This window comes from Mustela putorius, unplaced genomic scaffold (genome assembly GCF_011764305.1).
Source record: "Mustela putorius furo isolate JIRA1106 unplaced genomic scaffold, ASM1176430v1.1 tig00000407_pilon_pilon_pilon, whole genome shotgun sequence".
NCBI classification, from domain to species: domain Eukaryota; kingdom Metazoa; phylum Chordata; class Mammalia; order Carnivora; family Mustelidae; genus Mustela; species Mustela putorius.
In genome coordinates this window covers 17,640,504-17,665,549 of record NW_025421373.1, presented here as the reverse complement: position 1 = coordinate 17,665,549, position 25,046 = coordinate 17,640,504, and the positions used below count along the sequence as shown (strand labels likewise).

Sequence of the window (25,046 nt, the reverse complement as noted above, 5' to 3'; positions counted from 1 at the left end):
GCTGAGTCAGCAACTCCATGCTTAAATACTATATGATAGGTCAAATGCTTAGAATTTTAAGCAAACCATCTTTTCAACAGAGATGAACTTGAAGGACCCAAGTTCAACTTTGATTAGTAACCAGGTGCATGCTTTTGGGGATATTAATATGCCATATGGCATGAACAAAATTTTTCTTTTATACTGCCCTTAGTCAAAGCAAAGAGCCAACTGCATATTTAAATAAAGTTCTGTTTCTCTTTTATTCCTTGATTATAACCAAAAATAAAAAGGAGGTCACAAATTCAATGTCAACAAGACCTGACGAATGGAAAGAGCATGCCAAGTCACCAACATTAAATTTATTATATATAAATATCATTTCCGTATTTCCTCCCCAAAGTTTAACGTCTGGACTTTTCTCCTCTGTGCAGTTTGCAACTAATTCAACACTCTTTTTGATAAATATTCACTAAAATGTAGATGCCTTTCCCATCACTGTTTTACATCTAGGTTCAAGTCATACAAAAAGCTGATTTACACAACAAGCCAGGACTGGAAAGCTGAAGATGATAAAATAATTCTAAAAATGAGGTAAGGCTTTGTTGTGGCAAGAAAACATGTTTTAAGAAAATACTATAAATATTCAGAGAGATAACTGCAATCAATATTAAGATACTACCTAGGCAACTTGCTCAAATCCTTAAAGTATGTAAGATCAGTACTTTCCAAGATAATTTCTTGTGGAGTATCAAGTGAAATTCTTAATACCACCCGGAGACCCTGGAGGATGTAATCTATCTACTTGTCTCATCCCTATCTTGTCCAGGGCTACAACACAAAGGACCCCCTTCACTTCCTTAGCATGCCACATTCCCTCTCTGGAATGCTCTCCTCCCTTTTGGCTTAACTTGTTCTCATCCTTCAGATCTCAACTCAAAAGTCACCTCGTAGGAAGAAACTCTGTGGTCCTTCCTGCCAGACCTAGATCTTACTCCAGAGCAATTTCATAGTTTGTAATTATACAGTCATTTGCATGACATTAACATCTGCTTCCCCCATTGAATCCATAGGATTGGAAGGCACTTCTGTTTTCCTCACCTTAACCTCCCAGCCCCTACCATATATCCAGTATATAGTGGGAGCACTGTAATTCATTGTGGGATGAATGTTTATTAATAAATGTATAAATCCTTTGACCTTCCAAATTGGAATAACCTTCCTCACAAAATTACTTAGCAACTATGGTTTAGTTTACAGCCTGAAGAGCACAGAAGAAAGAACACAGACTTTAGAATATGCCTTCACAAGCCCTGTGAGCCTGAGAAAAAGAATTGGCTAATCTCCTCCTGCTTATTTGGCAAGTGAGATAACATCTCCTTCCCAGGATTGTCAAGAGGATCACAGGGAAGATGATAAGTGAAGAAAGAAGCTTGTGTAATGGGAGGAGACAAATCAACGGACGTCTTTATTAACTCCTTCCCATTTCCCAAAACTCAGGCATGAGAAGATAAAAAATAATTCTGTAGAGGACCTCTTCATGATCCATTCCCCTCCTTCCCCTCTGGGCTGCATGCATAGGAAAGTCCTTGGGTTTGCAGGAGAATTCCTTCTCCCAGGGGAGAAAATTGCTGAGCAAACGGACAAGCCAATCAGATAAGCATAACTTCAGCCGGGAGCCTTCTAACACCTGCGGTAAACAGAGAAAGGTTGAGCCCAGAAATTTCAGAAATGGAAGCGGAGGCCTGATCAAACTAAAACTAAATTTCTCTATCAATCAATGAACTTTTCAAGGAACAAATAAAATTTTTTTAAAGATTTTATTTATTTATTTTAGAGAGAGCATGTGAGTTGGGGAAGGAGCAGAGGGAGAAAAACCAGCAGACTCAGCCCACTCAGCGTGAAGCCTCATGTAGGGCTCAATCCCGGGACCTGAGCAATCACAGCCTGAGCCACAATCGAGAATCAAATGCTTAACCAACTGAGCCACTCAGGTGCTCCCTTTTAATGTTTTAAGCCAGACTTAAATATTTTTTGTTGTTGTTGTTTCTTACAACCAAAATCATCCTAACTGGTACACAGACCTATTAAGCCACATGAGATGTTTTAATGTGAACATCTACAAACTATGTAAACTAAAAACTCATAGGCACATAGCCTTAGTTTTATGATTTTTTTGTTACAAAGTGTCTACTTGCATGATTTACTTAGGATTTTAAGTAACATTCACACATTTTATAGAACTTGTGACCTAAAATGAACCGTAATAAATCAGATACTACACAAGAAACGTTGCAAGTTCACAGGTCTTATTACTTTTCTGTCTGCCAAACATAAGGTCGTTCTCTTTAGGGTGTAGTATTTTTTTTTTCTTTGTGGGTTAAATGATTTTTTAAGTCCTTCATAGTTCGTTATTTTGTTTCATTATGTATATATGTATATAAAGTTGAATTTGGTAAGCTGTAGTCCTAGCCACTGCTTTTTTTGTTTGTTTCTGGACTACAGACTTTTTTGGGAAGTCAGCAACTCAAGGGAGAGTGAGAATACTTTGAGACTATAGAATAGTGTTTCTAAGTGCTTGCTACAATCAATTAGCTTTTCGCTCTTCATTAAGCTTTTGAAAAATGATTTCTTCTCACAAGATTAATGTGGAAAGTATAATTATTTGAAAACAAGGGTACTGTACTTAAATCTGGCATATTTTGACCACAAAGTTAATTGATTACTAGATATTCAATTAACAAATGCAATTCATTATTCAGCCAGTGAATATGTAACTAAAAGGTAGCAACAAAGTAAAACAGATAACACAAAAGGAGCCCTGCAAATGTTTTAGCAAAGGAAAGGTGGCAGTTGTAACAAGTATAATACCTAACTAGGATGTTGATGTTTCCTGTGGGAAGAGAAGATTCATCAAGGCAAATTCTGCTGACCCTAGATCCAGTGAAAGAAGAAATAAAGAAGACTGAATTAATGGATTATTTGCTCAGATATTGTTGATGCTGTCTTAATATTCTATTTTCTAAAGGATATATGAGGAAGACTTTTTTTTCCCCTTAAGCTATACCTAACTTTCAGTTTGGTAGACACTGCTTTTCAAATTGAAGAAAAACATTTAAAGAGAGCATCTAATTCTCCCTGATCTCACCAGAATTCAGAAACGAATGAGTATCCTTATTTTCCATGACTATACAGTTGTTTTCATAGGTTCAGTAAGAATTTTCCCTCTCTTGTTACTAGAAAATTATTGGACAAATCAATTATGTAACCAAAGCTATCCCTATAATATATTTGAAACTGATTTTCATTTAATCAGGAATGACAAGCAACTACTGAGGGACAAGGACTCACTTTACATGTAGAAGTAATGCTTATAAGTGTCCCCCAAGAAAACTGGCCTAACACTTGGCTAATAGGTTCCCAAAGTTATGAGATGGCGAGAAAGGTCACCTTCAGTCAGGACAGGAACCCTGGCAAATGCTGGGAGCCTCAACCAGACAGAAAGTCACCCAGTTACACAGGTACTAAAGATGAAATGTGTTGGAGAGTTTCTTGGTTTTGTTCTCCTAACCTCACAAAATAAGTAACAAGAGGCTTTTAAGAGTCCAATCTAACTTTTTTTTTTTTTTTAACTTCTCAATCACCTCAATAACTCATGGTTCTAGATTTGCAAACTCAAGGAGGCCTCTATGGACAATTAATATTCTCACTGCAGCACTTCTTCTTCTTCTTCTTTTTTTTTTTTTTTTTTTTTTTTTGGATGAAGAATTACCTTTGTAAATTACTTATGCTTTCAGGAGAAAGACTACAAAGAAAAACTGTCAAAAATTTGAAAACGAGCAAGAAAGATACTGAATGTTTTCTGCTGAAACACGACCCTGCAGAGATTCTCTGATCCTAAGAGGTGTTTTCATTAACTCAGTTATGTAAAACCCTGCAGGGATAAAAACTAAGTTGTTTAAAAATAATAATAATAATAATAATGCAAAATATTCCTGATCATGGCACTATAAATGAGTTTTTTCAGTAAAGAATATATATCTTGATAAGTTAAACGTCCATAACACTAACTGCCATTGAACCATCTTTAGTACACAAATCGAAGAAAAAAAGCTCTGGAATGGACAAAAGAATGCCTCCCTATTTCAAACTGATTTAGATGCTAAACTAAAAAAAAGTCAAATCTATAAATAGAATAGACTTTGTTTAAAATATTTGCGGGTGGTGGGGGCGCCTGGGCAGCTCAGTTGTTAAGCACCTGCCTTCTGTTCAGGTCATGATCCCAGGGTCCTGGGTTTGAGTCCCGCATGAGGCTCCCTGCTCAGCGGGGGACCTGCTTTTCCCCTCTCCTATGACCCCTACTTGTGTTCCCTCTCTCTTGCTCTTTCTGTCAAATAAATAAATAAAATCTTTAGAAAAAAATATTTGTGGGTTGTGAAAAAGTTAGAGGTAACTAAAAGGTTCCCAAGCAGTGACTGGTTAAATAAAGAATGGGGTATCTATTGTGAAGGTCTGTGGCCAGTAAAAGGGATGTGGACTGCAATGGAGTAATACTGTAACCCCATTTTTATTAAAGACCTGGATTTACTTATCTTTATCAAAATGTATTTATAGTTGTATTGGGCTTTTGCGGAGGAGAAGAATATAAGAGTCTACCTTTGGGGGGAGGTTTCTTGGATCACTGATGGCTATTATTTCTGAGGATATTTGCTTCCAATTTTTTCTGGAATAAATGTTTTAATACTAATCAAATATACCTTTAGAGGAAAACTACTAGAATTAATTTAAAATTTTTATTTCCCAATCCAAATAAGAGTATATTCATTAATAAAATGGGGGGAAACACCTCTATATTTCCTGGGTAGCTCCCATACCTCTTTCAGCCATCAGCTCTCATTTTTACTTTCAAGAGCCTTCCCTCTCAGCTTCACCTGGCTCGTTCCAATCTGAGGCAGACGAGATTAAGATCTCTTATTAAACACTGCCACCAGCCCATTTACGAGCCCCTCTTAAAACTTTTCATAGCTATAATTGGGGTCAACATCAAATCAATGTTTCTTTCCCCCACTAGATGTAATTTCTCAGTGTATCTAATTCACTGTCGTGTCCCAGATGCTTATGCATACTGCATCCTAAGAGGTGCTCAAAATACATATATAGCTCCCTTGCCATATACACTGAGTGACTCTTAAAATATCTAGAGTGGGACATGTGGGTGGCTCAGTCGGTTAAGCATCTGCCTTGGGCTCAGGTCAGGATCCCAGGCTCCTGGGATCGAGTCCCGTGTCGGACTCCCTGCTCAGTGGGGACCCTGCTTTTCCTTTTCCTGCTGCTTCTTCTGTTTGTGCTCTCTCTCAAACAAATAAGTAAATAAAGTCTTTAAAAAAAATTTTTTTTAAGTCTTTAAAAAATTTATGGTAGAGTAAGAAGTATTTTATGTCTTATCAAAGAGAAACAAACCTAAATCCAATTAACTTAAGTCTCTTTAGAAGTCTGATTTTAGGAGAGATGAATAACACTTGCCTTTCCCTCAGGGAATAGATTTCTTACACATGTAATATTTTAAGGGATATAATTTGGCTTATAATGCATCGGTATGAAGCAAATCACTGTAATGGAATTTTATTGTTCTGTGTAATGTTGTGAAGTGAGAACAAAGGAGTCACACTGTGTCTATACGTTACATGCAGAGGGTTCAAGGACATTCATCTATGATTCACCATGCTCAAAATCATGAAAATATTACATTTGATATTTGCAACATTGATCATAAAATCTGAACAAACGGTAAAGGGCACTTGAAGGTCTTGAAATTTCAATATTTGCAGGCCATGCAAATAAACAGAATATTTTCTGTTGAGATCGCTCCCCAGGAACCAAACAAATGTACACTGAATCCTATTACAGCACTACCACATGAGAGAAGCGACCATCAATCTGGCTTATAAAAATGTTCCTAAAAGTGCCCTTTACCGTTTGTTCAGATTTTATGATCAATGTTGCAAATATCAAATGTAATATTTTCATGATTTTGAGCATGGTGAATCATAGATGAATGTCCTTGAACCCTCTGCATGTAACGTATAGACACAGTGTGACTCCTTTGTTCTCACTTCACATTGAACCCTTTTGTTCATGATTAGTTTCTATTATAGCAATACATTACAGTGATAACTAACAAGACTGAGGCTCTAGAATATAGGTTGGTCTAACACTTGGTTCTGCATATATAATCTCGTTATAGTCTGGATTTAGGGTGGGCATAAATATCACACTATCTCAGCTTCCCTTTCTAGGCAATGCATGGTTAAATCTGTGCCTTGGCATCCTTGATTTTGGCACCATGAATTTCACTGAAGAAAATGGGAAAACTCCAGCACCCATAGAAAGTCACTTCTCTAATTTCTAAAAATAGGCAAGCAAACCTCTTAGATTCAGAGAAGTCAATGAAGAAATTTCTCAGGCTACAGAGAAAGGCAAAGAGAGAGAACATTATTAACCATTTTGTTCAATCAACCTGAGAAAGAAAAGGAATACTAAACATCCTGAGAACATTTGGCAATTTGGTTGAGAATTCACATTTCTGAGGAATAAAAATGGGGAAAAAAGTCAACTTTACACAATTTTATATAACAAAAAATACATTACTGACAAATTGCGACTTGTTTAAAATGATTATGCGATTTTCAGCAAAAATTTACTCAGATGCTGCCTCTGTTATCATATAATATACAGGCTGAGTGTAGGGATAATCATCCCTTTTACCGTCTAGCGGCCCCCCAAAGCAAACAGAGAACTGGAAACTCCTACACCATCAAAAAGATCTTTTTTACTCCTGTTCCCTTTCCTTTTTCTTAAGAGGGCCAATAAAAAGGAAAATGGCAAAACTTCTATCATGAGATTTCCCCACCCCTTTCTCTACCCTCAAGAAATCCTTCATAAATTACCATGAATTTCACATATAGCAATTTAAAAAAAAAAGGCAAAATAAATATCCATACAGGATCTTCAAATTAAACCTCCATTTTAAAAGGAGGAAGATAAAGTTCAATGTTAAAAGCCTTTGTATCTCTCATACACACACACACACACACATATATACATACATAATATATATATAGATACTATATATATGAGATACAAAGGCTTTTATATGTATATGTATATATACATATATATGTATATATGTGTGTGTGTGTGTGTGTGTGTGTGTATATATGTATGTATATGTAATTTTTAAAAAGATTTTATTTATTTGACAGAGAGAGACACAGAGAGAGCAGGAACACAAGCAGGGGCAGTGGGAGAGGGAGAAGCAGGCTTCCTGCCAAGCAGGGAGCCTAATGCAGGGCTTGATCCCAGGACCCTGGAATCATGACTTGAGCCGAAGGCAGACACTTAATGACTGAACCGCCCAGGCGCCCCTCTTATTTATATTTTTGCCTTTAATATCATCATATCATATGTTCCTTCAAGACTTTCCTGAATACTTCTCAAATTCACTTCCCATAACAAAGTACACTTGAGATCACTTTCTTCATTAGAAACTCTTCTAATGTACAGTTAATGTACAGAGTGTGAGGAGAGTAAGAAAATGGTCCAAATGGGACAAGATCACTTAAGGAAGACTTTGGAGGTAAGTGTGTACTACTCGAGAATACACTAGATACTACAGATAGATACACTATTTCTGTCTAACTATATCTATATCTATATATAGAAATATCTATATCTATGTGTATCTATAGATACACTATCTATATCTAATACTTGAGAATACACTAGATACTACAGATAGATACTAGATACTACAAATAGTTACAATAGTTACTACAGATCAACAACTGTGAGAACCAGATCTGTAGAGGATTCTAGGGAAACTGAGCTGGTAGGGAAACAAGTAACCACAATGAATATTAAAATGAAACCTCACATGATAAGAAGAGATGGAAAATGATAAGAAAGACATTAGATTCTACCATAGATATTGACAAAATATCATTTTTTTGGTATAACAAATTGTGAGGGTGTGAGCCCATAATTGCTATCATTTCTATCCCTGAATATAGTTTAATTAAAATTTAAATACAAATACTATTAAAGCTTAATATAACCTTTCAAAAATGACTTATTATAAAATATTAAGTGAAAGTCAGTCAATCAGGGAAATCCTTAAAGGCTTTTAAGTTAAAGTCAATCAATCGGGGAATCATTTAAAAGCTTTTTAAAAAACTACTTCAAGAATTATTAAATATAAAGACTTTTTCAAGCAAATGTTTTCCATAAAGTATTGATATTAGCAATTTGAATCCTCCGTTCTTTTTAAAAGTCAAGTTGCCCACCAGAGAGTCTAATACACACCATCTGTTATGTCAGAATTAAGTTTTTCGTCCATTTTAAATCAGATTTCTATGACCATAGCTCACAGAAAAAGGCACTGTTATGCGAGACTTATTCAGTTTAATTCCTATAGTTACCAAAAAAGAAAGAAGTTACTATCTGCTGAGTAAAAACTATTGTATGTCATTTGCATTTGTCATTAAAAAACAATTTTTACAACTTTGTTTTCAAAGCCAAATTACCCAACAATATACTGAACATTTCCCATGCATCTGTTAATTAGTTTTTATGCAAATATTGGTCTGCATATCAACTATCTCTATTCAGAATTTCTTTTTAACCATGTTTAGCAAATCTGTATAAAACCCTGATTGCATGTATAGCAAGCACAAAACTGGTCTTAAAAATTACAAGCACTATGCACTAATTTTTATGGATAAGTCCTATGGTACGTTTTGTGTTAAGATTCTCTCCCATATTGTATGTCGTTTATTTTTCCAGGGTCTAGTTACAACCTTAGGGGCAAGCACTAAATTATTGTCTCTTTATCACATTATTTCCAGTGCCTGCAACAATGAGAAACCCATACTCTTAAGCTCACATGCTACTAAAACTGGGATGGTTTTCACATGCTGGGAAAACCAAGATGGTAAAGATCACTGTCTCTTATCTGAACCCCCAGTGGCCAGATGAATTTTGAAATTCAGAGTTTTTCACATTTTAGAAAGATAACAGAGTGCACATTTTACACCTTATCGTCAAAAACAATTAATGTGTCTGGAGAGAGGCATGAACGTTCCCTGTATAAACAACCTCATGTCAGGTCAGTCGGCCAATAATGGGCCAAACTTAGTAACTTTGTTTCAAGTTTCAGAGTGTTTTTGGATGTAGAAATTCTGGATAATAAACTGTGTCTGTGTATAGACATATACACACACATACTTATGTGTATTTTAACTTTCAATATCTGAAAGGATAACTCATGAGGTCACATTCTGTAATTAAGGAAACACATAATTGATTATAAGAAATCTATACATAAACACCTAAACATTAAGTCCTATACCTTATGTTTTCCTAATGACCATATCCACCCAAAAATGAGAGAGAAGGCTGCAGGAGATAACGAACATTTCCCATCACAGTAAAATTAGATAAATGTATCTTAACAATGGAAAGAACAAAAAGTTGTCTAGTGATCCTTTACTCAAGGTTCAACAGGGATATCTTCTTCTTCAGCATATAAATAAATTTAAAGAACTCTACCGGACTTCCTGGATTTACTTGAGCCACACCTGTACAAGCAAAGGCACAATGCTATGACTTTCCTAGTTTACATTTTCATTTGACTTGAGTCCAACAGACAAACACATTCATTCTTTTGGACAGAAGAGCAAAAGAGCAATCAATTGAAAAAAGAAATTAAAAATGGAAAGACCTTGTTTTGATTTTACTTTCTAAAGGCCAAAAGATAAAATGCTTGAGAAACGGCAGGAGATGGGCGTGGGGGGAGAACATTATGATCTTTATTCACAGAGTAGCAGAGTGGAACAGAAGTCAATAATCACCTAACTCACACTCTCACTCTGCAGGTGAAGAAACATAATTTTATACGGATTCCCTCATTTCCATGCGGAACCAGAAGCAGAGCTAGGTTTTCTGACTTTTTCCTCTAAGCCATTTGGGTCTTGTGATTTTGTGAACCGAGCTTTGTTAGGGCAATAAATTTCTGATTATTTTGCAAGAAGATTCAAATCGTTCTTCCTCAAAATATCTCTGAAGATAGAAGGCACAGAGAAAAGTTACTGTCCCAAAGCAATCCAAAGCCACCAAGCATCCCTCCTTCCACAGGTTACAACCTTGTCTTGTAATTAAGATGCTTAAGTTTACATAGGCATTTCTTCATCTGTTCTATTTCACCTTTCATCATTGTTAACAGAAGAAATGATTCACATTCTAAAAGTACAGTGCTGTTTTCAAAGGAAGACACTTAAACTATAACAAAAATATCTCAATGTTTTTTGGCAATGAATAAATATTCCATCAGTTAAAGTACTGGTTAATAATCAGCACACACACTCACTTCTGTCCCATCAGCTTTCCTAGAAACAAAAATAGGTCTGACATTTATAAAATCACAAGAAAAAAATGAAACTAAGACCAAACAAAATCCAGTTAAAATTCTTACACAATCTGTACTGATGACTTTAAGTTTCAGGTTTTTTAAAAACATATTTCAGTTTCAAAAGAGGAAATATACCCAGATGCTTGCCCTAATTAGCATCAGACAAACAGTAACACTTCTTAATACCTTAGTTAAAATGTTTCATGTGTGTTCCCTTCAAGAAGGCATTTAAAGTGTTTGTAGGACAACACGTGCATACTCAAATGCATCTAGCTCCTTTCTTCTCCCACTTTCCATGCTCAAATAAATTCTGCTCAGGTAACAGACATTTGATAAAAGATAGGAAACATTTCAAGGCCAGGCTTCATAGTCCTAATATACACTTTTTCTCTCCTTTTAAAACCAATGTATATTTTTATGTTTAAAGTCTGCAAGGTGACAAGAAGGATACTGAAGTTGCCGTCAGTGTCAAGAAAGAGTCCAAATTTATCGGTAAGAATAGGAAAGAAAAACATTTGAGACAGCTAATCTGGAAGAGATGGATGGAAGATGCCTACAGGAGATATTCATACCTAACTGAAAAGAAATAATTCAAAAAGAGTTACCTTGCTGAACTGCAAAGAGAAATAAAATGTATTCCCATAACACTCATAAAATTATAGTCATAAAAATGGACCATCTACCTGGGCCTCTTATTTTATAGGTTAAGGAAATTAAGGTGCAGAGAGGTCTATCAATTTGTCTTTGGTTACAAAGCACTTGGTCCAGAATTTAGGTCTCCTTTGATCCAAATGCCTTTCATTAAATTTCACCATTTTCACGATTATTTAACTGCATTTGTACAGCATATTTATTAACATTTATACACAGCAGGACACCAGCTCTTGCTCCAAGTCAGAAATGAATCAATTTAAACCAATCATGAAATGTACTTAATAACCTAAAGTGGAAAAAAAAAAAAACCTTACTTTTCCTCTAAATTTTCTTTCCTTAGCACAGCACTGTTTGTGGATGGAGACACGTCTAACTCTATTTGGCATAAGTTTTGCAAATCAGTATTAGTTAGCAAAGGAAAGTTCTTTTAATGATGGGGTGACTGTTTAAACTACCTTTATTTAGTTCATAGTTACAAGAGCAATGAAACCAAAATATGTCTAATTTTATTTTTTTAAATGATTGAGATTTTCACTTTAGAAGAGGAGCAATGTTCAACAACCACACACTTACATATATATGTACCATAAAACTGGACCACAAAATCACTTTATTTATGAGGAAAAAGAGTTTTGAATATGCATTCAATACTTTTAAAATGAGCTCTTTGTTACCTTTTTTTACTTCAATGAAGATCTTTGATTTGTCTCATCACATTATTAAAACTTTTTCAAATTTAACAAAGAGATGCCTGCAATATGAAAGGATATGGAAAAACTCTAAAATAGTCCATATAAAATTTCATTTTGAGTGATATAAAAATTATCCTTTGAAAGTGATGCAGCATTTTAAATTCTGCTGGGGAAGCTATCCATTCAAAAAATATTTAACTTCCTTGATTTTAAAGAATTAGTTTTACTTTTTGTCTTTAAATATTTTTGTATCAGACATTCTTGGGAAAGGAAAAGCAATTCTGGGAGGGGAGTAGCCAAAAGTCTCATGTGGGTTCCAAAAAAGGAAGGTGGGGGAGGCTGGTGGGGAAGGGAGAAAGAGAAAGAAAGAAAGAAAGAAAGAGGGAGGGAGAGAGAGAAAGAAAAAAAAAAAGGAAGGAAGATAGATGGAGGGAAGGAGAAAGGGAAGAAAAAAAAACAAGTCTGTGTAGTTTTAAGAACTGAGGAAACTGTAGGATGCTGATTTTTAAAATGTGATTCCTACAAAAACAAGAACCCGACACACAAATAGATAGTTTGACAGGAAAGCAAAAGCGAAGCTGAGACAGCCATCAGTTAAATTGCACTCAGAATATTAAAGAAAAGAATATGAGAATGATGTCAATTTAAGGATTATGGGGAAGTATCAAATGACAAATATTTCTCAGAACTCTAAGTATTAAGATCAACAGATTCATTTTGACCATTTTTAATAAGGTGATTCACAGATAACTCAAAATTCAGATCATTCTTTGAAGTCAGTCTAATCACCACAGCATCGTTTCATCATGTATATGTAATCCCATCACCTATATGCAGTCTGAGATCTAAAACTGCAAATATCAATAAAGCTTCTTCCCTGGATGCTGTCTTTTGACAGAGAAAACAAGATAATGGCTTAGAAATATTTGTTAGAACTGAAAGGAAAATACTTAAGCCTTAATTATTTCCACCTAGAAAAACGACACAGCAAGAATGCTGGTAATGGTCACCTCTGCCCAGCTCTGGTCCTAAGACCTTCCGTCTCTAACAGGCACTATCCTAACCCACCCTGACATTTACAAAAATGCCTCTGAGGAAGTAATTCAAAGCCATTATCCTATTATGACTAAAAATACTACAAAACAAAAGACTTTTAACTTTTGTGAGCTTTTAAAAGCACACAGAAGGTTTTATAAATATGGCAAATCTTAAGCCCTTGAGAAAAATGACATTCATGCTCAGGGTGAAAAGAAGTCCTAAGGAACTATATATTCCGTGATTAGTTCCCACCCATCATTAATCGAACTCTTACATTCGTGCAGCCAGTTATAGAGTTAAATGATTACTGAAGACCTACTTTGTGCCAACACAGCTGAATTAAAAATAGACGCAGCCCCTGAACTCAGGAAGTTCCATGCATGGCCAAGGAAAATACAATAAAAATAATGCCCAAATAAATGAAAACAACAGCCGTGACAAATGCTCTGAAGAAAGAGGACACCGTAAGTGAGAGCATAAAACAAGGGCACAAGACTTGCCGCTAGTGCAGGGACGGGAAGTTTCCCACAGAAATCTGTAAAGGAGCAAAAGGAAAGGAGTGGAGAAATTTTTTTTTTTTTAAGATTTTATTTATTTATTTGACAGAGAGAGATCACAAGTAGGCAGAGAGGCAGGCAGAGAGAAAGGGGGGGAAGCAGGCTCCCTGTTGAGCAGAGAGCCCTATGCGGGGCTCGATCCCAGGACCCTGGGATCAGGACCTGAGCCAAAGGCAGAGGCTTTAACCCACTGAGCCACCCAGTTGCCCCAGGAGTGGAGGAATTTAAACACACCACCCACGTTCTTCAAAATTTTCATTTTCTAGCCTTATAGCTTCCAAACTAAATGTGGAGGGCAGAGACTATATTTTATTCCTCTAGATATCTGCAGTATCTGTAGCCCTTCGCATGCTAGAAGGTGCAAATCATAACCTGCTTTAACCTATTTTGCTGAAAAGAATGGAAAGCAAGCCTACAAGGAATGTGGACTCCTTGAGTATTTAAATTTTGTAAAATATAGTCTCCCTCTACCCCTGCCACAAGTTTGACCAAAAAAAAAAAAACCCTTGCCACAAATCTGATCGAAGCACAGTATCTACACACAGAAGACGACCATGAAAAGAGGGATACAGCTTGGTGGGATCAGTGTCCATCTTTTCCAGAGGGCACTGGAAACAGGAGCAGTAGGTGCGGGCACTGGGCAAACTCCAACAGAAGGGAGGATTTGGCACGCCAGAGCCAACGCTGACTCACAACGTGTCCAAATGAGCCTACAGCATTTTGTACAAGGAAGTGGCTCGGATGTTCCTTAAAAGAAGGGGAGTTGGTCATAAAAATACGACAGCCCCCCTACAGATGAGGAGCTGAGGACAGAATGATTACCGAAACTAGTATCGCGGCAACCCTCGGTCCCTTGTAAAACACTAGTACAAAGAAAGTGCCTGTGCTTTTCTTACCAACTTAAAAGGCCCTGAGAAATCTCACATTAGTTTGATTTACGATTGTCAATGCCATCCTTATCCTATAGCATGGAGCTGCTTTATCCTTAGTGGGAGAGCAGTTTCTCAAGACCACTCTTCCAGTTACGTCCACAGAAAGAAATAATGTAAAACACAGAGTGATGGATTGTTCTAAGATGTGGCTTCCCTCCCCAGGACGTGTCTACCCTGCCCCTTTTGGGCCAACAGAGGTACCTGGCTTCTGCCCTTGGAGAAAGGTCCACAGCAAGGGCACAGAGATGCTCTATGGGGACGAACCCTGAGCAGTGCCTCTCACACTTGGATAGGACGTGTCTGTACAGTCCTTGGTGGTCCCGCCCTTCTGAGAGAATATTCAAGAGCCAGCAAGTCTATGTGAGACCAGCATACAAAGCAGCTCCCTTGTGAGTTTTCCTGCATTGGGGAAAAGGGAACTTTCTGAATCATCTCTGTGGCCAAGCCAACTTTATTAAATGGAGCTTTGTTCCCAAGGGAATTTTTAATTGAGACATCACTGGCAATAGGCAACATGCTTTTACAGTGGCTGGTGATGCTAATCAATGTGGTTAAAGGTGAAGAAACAGCCTCCCCTCTCAGATTCTCAAATCATATCTGAGGTACTCCTATCAGTAAAAACACATTCATAAAATGGAAAAAGACATAAAAGCTGAAATATAGGTTAACGAAACAGTTTCCACACACCTCATTCGACAGATTTTTACTGAACACCTTTTACGGAATACGCACTTAATGGCATCTTTTTTTTTTTTTTTAAATGCCACACATTCACAATTACTATGTAGCTGAGGAACCAGGGACTCCCAAGCTTTGAAACACTCCCCCGGTCAGGCCCTACCAAGAGAAAAAATGAAGCTTCAAACCCAGGTTTGTCTGAAACCACCACTAAAAGAATCTTTTTTCAAAAAAAGAAAAGAAAATGGGGTGGGACCTCAAAGCAACAGGGCAAGTGGTAAAATCGCCACAGAGAGAGCGATTGAGCTTCCCAAAAAGAGGCTCAGAAAAACCGAGGATGTCCAGGCACAGCCACACCCGCTAGGGCTCTTCGGAGGAACGCAGACAGGCACTGAATTAGAAAAACTGTCGGAGCAGGACTGTTTACCACCTGAGAAGGCCAACACCAGCAGTGCCATTTCACACCACAGCCAGCCGCAGAACAGAACCTACCAATTATGTTTCAGAAAGACGGACGGATCTTCTACTGTTGTTGTCACTTTGCTATAAACCCTTTTTTAAGTACTGGGGTTGTAAAAACTGTATCAACAACGGAAAAGGTCTGCTGTGGAAAAAACCATTAGTAAATTAATAAATTAATCTGTAATTTGTGTTATGTAGACCACTAGTTTTGTTTTAATTAACAGCCATTATTAACAGTAAACACATGAAATTATGTTTGAATTTCATAAACATGACCTGACTGAACATGTGTTCATGTCAGGATCCACTGGTTGACTAATAATTTCCCAGACTAATAGTGATGACTTGAAGATAAGATTGTTATTTGAGCCTATGTGTCAGTATCCTCCTAAAAATGTAACTAGGTAGGGGCGCCTGGGTCGCTCAATTGGTTAAGTGTCTGCCTTCCACTCAGGTCATGATCCTAGGGACCTCAGATGGAGTCCCCCATAGGGCTCCTTGTTTGGTGGAGAGCCTCATGCTCCCCCTGTTTGCACTCTGTCTCTCTCTCTCATTCTGTCAAATAAATAACTAAAATCTTTTTTAAAGTATGTAACTAGGTAAATAATTCTCTGATTGTTCTCACTTTAGACATCAGCCAGCATTCACCTCTAGCTAATACACACAAACATAAACATTATGTAAAATGCTTTATAAAGAACAACTACTTTCCTTTAACTGGTAGTAAGCTACTAGTCCAATCAAAAAATTCTGCAGTGATAACAATGAAAACGTTGAAATGAAGAGTATCATATACAGCCAAAACTTCCATATGTATTGCTTTTGCCAAAAAATTTTTAAAACAAATAAAACGAGTACAGTAGTTCCCGTTAATGAAAAGTTAAATTGTAGGCAGATGAGTGGAAGAGGGAAAAATATCTAACATTTCACCCAATACCATGGACAGTCACTTCAGAGGGACACAACTGTGGTTCTTATGCATCTAACATATCACATTGTCAATATCATTTCAGGTAGCTGCAAATTCCTTTCTGAATCAATCAACTTCTGTTATCAGTAAAGGGTAACTAAACTGATTTTTTTCCTTTCCTGTGCTGGCCCATGTACTGTATCATTTAAAAGGAAAGAAAACAACAAATATGATTAGCTATAATTTATTTTAACATTTGATTAGCTATGACATATTTTAAATGCATCTACTGGAAAGTTAGCAATCTGCATGCTTATTAAGATAGGTAAAAGTAAAGAATCCATTTTCTCACATACAATCAATTTCACGAGCTATATATCTGTTTCTTCATTCCAAAAGCAGAAAGGAAAGGCATGTAATCTGAAGAGACAATCATATTTTCAAGCATTTTTACAGTTGGTCCTGAAGAATATTTATAGGCATGTCATCACACAGATGGAGGTTGACCCAAAGAGAATAATTCTTCTGGAGAAATTGAAATCCTCTACTTAAAATTTAAAAAGGAAACTAAATTTCTCATAAATAAACTTTTAAAAATATTTCAATATCTCTAGGATTTAAACATTTGACTGAAAAGAAATATTTTTAAAATTTCCTTCTTTTCTTCCTAAAAGAGGTTTTTGTTGTTGCTGTTTGTTTGCTTGTTTTTAACCCTAATAAGGAATAGAAATAAACCTCTTTGGGGAAATCTGGAAATATTCTCCAACAATGAATATTTTTTCTTATGTTTCCTTTATTTTTCTCATTCAGTTTTCTCTTTTCTTATTTTCCTTTCTTGAGAACTTACTCTTACCTCTAATTGTAGGATTACTACCACCAAGCATAAAGGTTCTACCTGCCATGGGTAAATCATAAATTTAACGGATCACACCATTACACAGTTTAAAGAGCTTCTTCTCACATTACAAGTATGAATGAACAAGAAAACAAACAGAGGTTAACAGATTTATTTAATACCGTATAGCAAGAAAGTGATAGAATGAACACAAGAACCTAGTATTCAAGCAAACACAAACCTCCTTAAATGAAGTTAAATGCAAATCACCCAAGAACAAACCACCACTGCTTTTCAAAGAGAAAGGCCCTTGCTGTCCAAACACTTCCCTATTCAAACACTTAACCATACTGATGTTAAATCAACAGCATCATCGTCATCACGATTATATCATCGTCACCAAAGTCTTGAGAAGGCAACTGTTTTATCTAGGAAATGAGAGAGAATAATCTATTCCTAGTAGAGAATACATTGAACTCAAAACCCTGGGGCAAGAGCACAAGAAGGAGAAACTGAGTAGCTAGCCATTGCTTCCTACCACCAGACTTTTCAGGACTCAAGTAAGTTGTTAAAAAGAGCATCTGAGAACCAAATGATAACATTAAAAAAATTATTATCCACTAAAGGCATCTGAACATTGATTCACAAGGGAAAGGAATTTTGAGCTTATTGCCAAAATTTGCATGCAAAGTAAAAGCTATTACCATATTTAAGAGGCAAAAATATACTTTAACAATCATAGAGTGAAAAGGCTGGGCAAGAAATAATAAGTTATCTCTAATCAGTTAATTATTTCAAATGGCATCTGATAGCTGTTGACTGTTGCCAAGCCACATTACGGATCATTCCAGTAAGCTGGCTATAAAACAATACAATTACCAATGTTAATTATCTGCTGCAGAAATATTCATGATTTAGAGTGAACTGAAATGCCTCCTTGCTGCTGGACTGTCCCACACATTCCTAGTGAGTACACCACTCACATCATTCTACAGGGTTAGGAAAGGTCTGGAGTAACATGAGATGCATAAGATCTTTAAGTATACAAAACATCCATGCCTGGAAATTTGGGCAAATGATCCCTGGGAGAGGCAATGTCCTGTGCTCACTAAATCCTGTGTCTTCCCGAAGACACAGCTGGATTCCCAAGTCTCAAGACGGTCCCATTTGATACCTTTTGGTGTCAATTCTTACATCAGTAGTGGTTTAACACAACAGATGTTGACTTCTCATCCATATCAAATATGGAGAAGAGCAGGAGATCCTGCTCCAGTCGGTGGGAGCCCAGGCTTAAAAAACTACTGGGCCCAGCAATCTGCCAAGGCTTCACCCTCCTCTTCACTCCATCCACAAGTGTAAGAAACAAAGGTTCATGAAAGTCATTTAGAAGGGCGCCTGGGTGGCTCAGGGGGTTAAAGCCTCTGCCTTTGGCTCAGGTCATGTTCCCAGGGTCCTGAGATGGAACCCCGCATCGGGCTCTCTGCTCGGCAGGGAGGCTGTTTGCTTCTCTCTCTCTGCCTACTTGGGATCTCTCTCTGTCAAACAAATAAATAAAATCTTAAATAAAAAAAGTCATGAAGAAAAGTTTCATGGGCAAAGCCCTGAAATGACATAAAACACTTCCATCCATGTTCCATTCTCTGGAACTCAACCTAAGTGCCAGGGAGGCTAGAAAATGTAGTCTAGGTGTGTGCCCAGGAGGAAAGGAATTGGGTGAAGATATAAAAGTCTATACCATAGTATCTTTTAACACTTTTAATACATTTGGCTTATTGTAATTTTTTTAAATTTTTATTTATTTGAGAGAGAGAGATCACAAGTAGGCAGAGAGGCAGGCAGAGAGAGAGAGGAGGAAGCAGGCTCCCCGCTGAGCAGAGAGCCTGTTGCGGGACTTGATCCCAGGACCCTGAGATCATGACCTGAGCTGAAGGCAGAGGCTTAACCCACTGAGCCACCCAGGCGCCCTTATTGTAAAATGTAATTACTTTGAAACTCTGCCATTAACTATAGAACTTCCATTCTCCAATGTCTTTCTTTAGAAATTAATGGCAGAGAAAGACAAATAGCCATACAGGCGTGCCTTGGGGATCTTACAGGTTTGGGTCCAGAGCACTGCAATAAAGCAAATACCACAATAAAGCAAGTTAAAAGAATTTTTGTTTCCCAATGCATATAGCTTTATTTACACTATACTGTAGCCTTGTATACTGGGTGTGCAATAGCATTGTCTAAAAGAACAATGTACACACTTCAAATAAAAAATACTTTGTTGTCACAAAAAACTATCCATCATTTGAGCTTTCAGGGACCTATAATCTTTTTGCTGATGTAGGGTCTTGCCTTGATGTTAATGGCTGCAGATCAATCCGGGTGGTGGCTGCTGAAGGCGGAGATGACTGTGGCAATTTCTTAAAATAAAGACAACAGTGAAGTCTGCCGCATTGATGGCTTCTTCCTTCCGCTAATGATTTCTCTGTAGATGAGATGCTGTTTGATAGCTCTTTGCCAGCAGGAGAACTTCTTTCGAAACTGGAATCAATCCTCTCAAACTGGGCCACTGATTTACCTACAGACTTCGTTTACGTAATATTCTAAATCCTTTGCTGTCATTTCAACAATCTTCACAGCATCGTCACCAGGCGTGGATTCCATCTCAGGAAACCACTTTCTTGGCTCATTTGTAAGCAAGAAGTCCTCATCTGTGAAAGTTCTATCATGAGATGGCAGAAACCCAGTCACATGTGCAGGCTCTACTTCTAATTCTAGTTCTCTTGCTGTTTCCCCCACATCTGCAGCGATTTCTTCCACGGAAGTCTTGAACCCCTTCAAGTCATCCATGAGGGCTGGAATCACCTTCTTCCAGACTCCGGCCACACTGCCTTTTTTGACCTCTTCCCTTGAATCAGGTATGTTCTCCACGATATCTTCACTGGTGAATCCTTTCCAGAAGGTTTTCCATCTCCTCTGCCCGGTCTCATCACAGAAGTCACTATTTATGGCAGCTCAAGCTTTACGAAACGTATTTCTGAAATAAGACGACTTAAAGTTGAAATGACTCCTGCAGAATGGATGCTGTGTTCGCAGGCATGAAAATAACACTCACCTCATTGTCCACCTCCATCAGAAGAGCTCCTGGGTGACCAGGTGTCCTGTTCAATGAGCAGCAATATTTTCAAAGAAGCATTTTCTCTTTCCTAAGGTCTCAACAGTGGGCTTAAAATATTCAGTAAACCATGTTATAAAAAGACATGTGCAGTCATCCAGGCTTTATTGTTCTATTCACAGAACATAGGCAAAGTCAATTCAGCATCACTCTAAAGGGCCCCAGAATCTTCAGAATGGTAAAAGAGCACTGGCTTCTTCAAGAAGGTCAGCTTGTCCTTGGAAACTTGAATCCAGGCACTGACTTCTGTTTAGCTCTGAAAGTCCTAACTGGCATCTTCTTCCAACATAAGGCTGTTTCATGTCCATTGAGAATGCACCACTTAAGGCAGCCATGTTCATGGCCTCAGCTAGATCTTCTGGGTAACCTTCTGCCGCTTCTACATCAGCATCTGCTGCTGCCTCTTGCATTTTGATGTTATGAAGACGGCTTCCTTCCTGAAACCTCATGCCCCAGTCTTTGCTAGCTTCACACTCTCCTTCTGCAGCTTCCTGACCTTCCATAGCCTTCATGGAATTGGAGAGAGTTAGGTCCTTGCTGTGGTCTAGGCTTTGGCTTAAGGGCATGCTGTGGGTGGTCTGATCTTCTATCCAGACCACTCAAACTTTCTCTATAATCAGCAATAAAGCTGTTTTTCTTTCTTATCATTTGTGTGTTTACTGGAGTATCACGTGTAATTTTATTTAAGAACTTTTCCTTTGCATTTACACGCTAGCTAATTGGTGGCACAAGAGGCAAGCTTAGCTTTTGACCTCCCTCAGCTTTTGATGTGCTTTTCTCACTAAGCTTAATAATTTCCAACTTTTGATTTAGAGTAAGAAACATGTGACTCTCCCTTTCACTTAATCACTTGGAGGCCACTGCAAGGCTATTAATTGGCCTAATTTCAATATTGTCATGTCTCAGGGAATAGGGAGGCCCGAAGAGAAGGAGAGAGTCAGTGGAGCAGTCAGAGCATACACATTTATCCACAAAGTTCCCCATCTAATGGGTGTAGTTCAGGGCTCCCCAAAATAATTAGAACAGTAGCATCAAAGGTCACTGACCACAGATCACCATAACAAATATGATAACAATGAAAATGTTTGAAACATTGCAAAAATTACCAAAAAATTACCAAATGTGACAGAGACACACAAAGTGAGCAAATGACGTTGGGAAAATAATCCCAATGGCCTTGGTCAACGTAGGGTTGCCATGAGCCTTCAATTTGCAAAAAATGAAACACCCGCAAAACACAATAAAGCAAAGCACAATAAAATGAGGTATGCCTGAAATTTTAAAGATTTCAGTAATCCCCAAAACATTCATGAAAAACTGTTCAGTCCAGCTGTCCTTCCTCCTTCAAATATTACATTGAAACATTCATTATGAAAACTGTTAACATATTTTAATTGGACAGAATGAAAAAAGGAACAGCTTGGACATGAAAAATAAAAGCTGATTCATCTACTTAGTCACATTCCTTAATACTATTCCAAAGCTACCAAAGTTTTAGAGCATGATAGAGATAAATAGGGGGAAAAAATGTAAAATAAATAAGGAGTATATTGTAAGAACTGCTTGGGGGAAAAAAGACCAAAAAACCAGGACACAACTTTAGCAATTTTAGGTTCATCATTACATGTCGCATAAAAAGGCATGATTTCTTATCAACCAGTAACAACTCTTCTTTTCACAAGAGAGAAAACATTTTCTATTAATTCACTTACTCTCACTAAATAGGACCTTATTGTGTTTAAAAAAAATCTAAAAAGTTTCCAAAGGAGGAGAAATACTCAGCCATGAAATATTATCAATCTCATTCCCCTGTTAGTATAGGCTGTTTTCCACTATATGCCCCACCCATCTGAGCTAATCAACCACAGACAAAGGAAGGCACAGAACAGTACACCTGGTTAAGAGTCACAGCTCCTTGTCTTCAGGAATTCAGAGAAAATGGGAGGGAGGGTTCAGTGAACTGAACAGTCTCTCAAGAACATCAGTTCCTTGCGGCGGGGGGGGGGGGGGTGGTTCGGGGAGCAGGGGGGATGGTTGATGCCTGGCTGGCTCAGCCAGTAGAACATGCTACTCTTGATCCTGGGGTCATGAGCTCAAATCCCACATTGGATGCAGAGCTTACTTTAAAAAAAATAAAAAGTCATGAGCTCAAATGCCACATTGGGCACAGAGCTTACTTTAAAAAAAAAAGTCGGTTCTGTACTCTGGGATAAATTACTGAATGAGTAGACCATAACACAAGCCACAATTAGCTTAATGCTTCTGAAACAGCTGGCCAATTTTCATATTTCAATAAAGCATCTATCAGGGTGTGACTGCATGACAAAAGCTTAATACTCCCTCTGCCAAAAATAAATAAATAAACAAAATTTAAAAAGTGACGTCTCCTGCACCCACTCGTGTTTAAATGGCATGTTTCCTGAAACCCGGGAGGCACCCATTGCTGCAGTCTCCTAAGAAAGACTATAGTAAGACCGATTTCTCTCAAGAACACGAAAACTGCTATTGAAAAGTTCTGCACACAGAGATATTAAAGGACTGGAAGAGTTTTATACCAACTCAAAAATGCTCCATACTTAACCTTTATGGAAGATAAAAAACCAATTATTCTTACCACTTATGAATCGCTTTGTTAGATCATTAGATTGCTCTTCCCCCCACAAGCAGCAGAGGCCGCGGAAGAGATGTTAGAGCAAGGCAACAGGCCGGCCATGCACCGCTGGGCAAATCGTGCACTGCAAAAGGGCTCCAGGCTAAGGGCTCCCAAGAGAGCCATTATCTAGCCTGTACTCTGTCTGGCCAATAAGACTTGCACACTAGCACTGCTCAGCTAGGAGGAAGGGATGCCATTTTCTCAATATCAAAGATCCATGTCAAACGGCTAGAGTGAGCGGAAGGCAAAGAGGAAAGATGATCTCAAATGCATGATCTATTTCATGGAAATACAGACCTTTGTGGTGTCAGGGGTTATTTATCCAACATTTACTTATACCCTTTTCATAGACATCTGCTATTTAGCTTGGAACATGCCTCTCCCAAATCAGGACTAAGTATTCCAGTTTCCACTGCAAACAGGAATTAAGAGATGACCACGTTCTGGTCACTATGGTATACACAAAAGTATCCTGTAGCAGGTTCTGGGATCCTCCTCTAAAAGGCAGCTGGTAAATGTACCTTTGCTGCTGTCTTTCTCCATTCTTCCTTCTTGTCGGGAACAGGAATACCACACCTTGGCCCATAAGGAAGGGATGAGAAGAAAGGGCCTGGGTCCAGAGCAGGCCGTGCCTGAAAAACCTACACGACAAGGAGAAAACTTCTCACTTAAGCCAACAGTATTATAGGCTTTTTTATTAATTGCAGCCAAATTACTCTGTGAAGACCCTGGAGCCTGAGGAACTGAAAACAGAGGGGCAAGAAACTTCCCTTGACACATGGCCTAGATCCCTGCTGAATGCAAACCACTATCCAGAGTTAGACCCTGCCTGTGAAACTGTGAACTTGTAAAATTGTGCAAAAATTCATGAAGTTTTACCAAAGTTCTTACAGAGAGTAGAACTCCCAGATTTTAAAGTTAATTTCAACTCGTCACAAAGGTACAGTTCTTCAATGACTCTATTCTCAATTTCTCAACAACTTCACATGTGAAATTAGCCTGTTTGTCATCAACAAATTCTCCTTACCTCGAGTCATTTGCATCAGCATCCAAACATAATCTAGTATAACCTCCTGTAATTCTTCCAAGCTACCATGGTTCTGTCTTGTCAATATAATCCACAACCTCCATGACCCCAAATCCAATGATCTCTTCTCTCTTTCACAGCTGAACTGTCATTAGCACTGGACGGTTAGTGATGTTCCCTTTCTTGCAATACTTTCTTGACTTCCATGACACCATACTCTCTTTTAGTTTCTGTGTCTATCTTCCTCCTTCTACTTTCAACGGTGGGCGGAACCCACCGTCTTGTTTGACCTCTGAATTATGGAATGTTCCAGGGCTCAGTCCTGCAACCCCTTCTCTATCAGCATAAACGTTACCTCATCTGTTCCTGGGCTTACATATCACCCCTATCTCAACAACCCCAAATCTCTCCTTCCTACCCTGACTTCACACTTAAACTCCAGGTAAAAATCTAACTTCCTATTCTGACCTAGCTGTTGATTCCCTACCCTACTACTACCAAACCTGCTCCTTCCCAGACTTCTCTTATCTTTACCATCTAAATACTTGCTCAGGCCAAAAACTATGCAATCATGATTACTCCTTTCCTTTTCTCACCCGCCCCCACATCTGACACCACTTTTGGAAGCTACCCACTACTCTGCATTTCCTTTAACTCCAAGGCAAGCCGCCATCATCTTTCCCCTGAACTTCAATAATGTTTCCATCCCGTCCTCCAACTTCTTCTTTGCTACTGCCCAGTAATCACTGTGTGCAGAGAAGCCAGAGTTATCTATGTATAAATTATATAAGTTATTTATGTATTTACAAATCCTATAACTTTCCTGCTCAAAACCCTCCAATGACCTCCCTTGTAGTTAGAATAAAATTCAAATTTCTTAAATGCCCAACATGATCATACCCTGCCTACTATGCCTTGTTCTCTGCTGTTAACACAGCACTGAGAACAGTAGCTGACACACAGTAAGTATGCAATCACTATCTGCCAAACGAATCCATAAA

At 37.9% G+C, this 25,046-nt stretch overlaps 1 protein-coding gene across 6 annotated transcripts in view; it reads right to left on the bottom strand.

The window, feature by feature from the left end:
- The window catches only part of PARP8 (poly(ADP-ribose) polymerase family member 8), a 178,323-nt gene that overhangs the window by 95,580 nt on the left and 57,697 nt on the right, over positions 1-25,046 (bottom strand). For 4 of the 6 annotated variants that reach the window (XM_045079542.1, XM_045079543.1, XM_004737907.2 and 1 more), the window contains exon 4: positions 2,851-2,913. The exons of the other annotated variants lie outside the window; for them this stretch is intronic. In XM_045079542.1, coding sequence (XP_044935477.1) covers positions 2,851-2,913 — 63 coding nt within the window. The remainder of the gene's footprint in view (positions 1-2,850; positions 2,914-25,046) is intronic. 6 annotated transcript variants of the gene reach the window in all.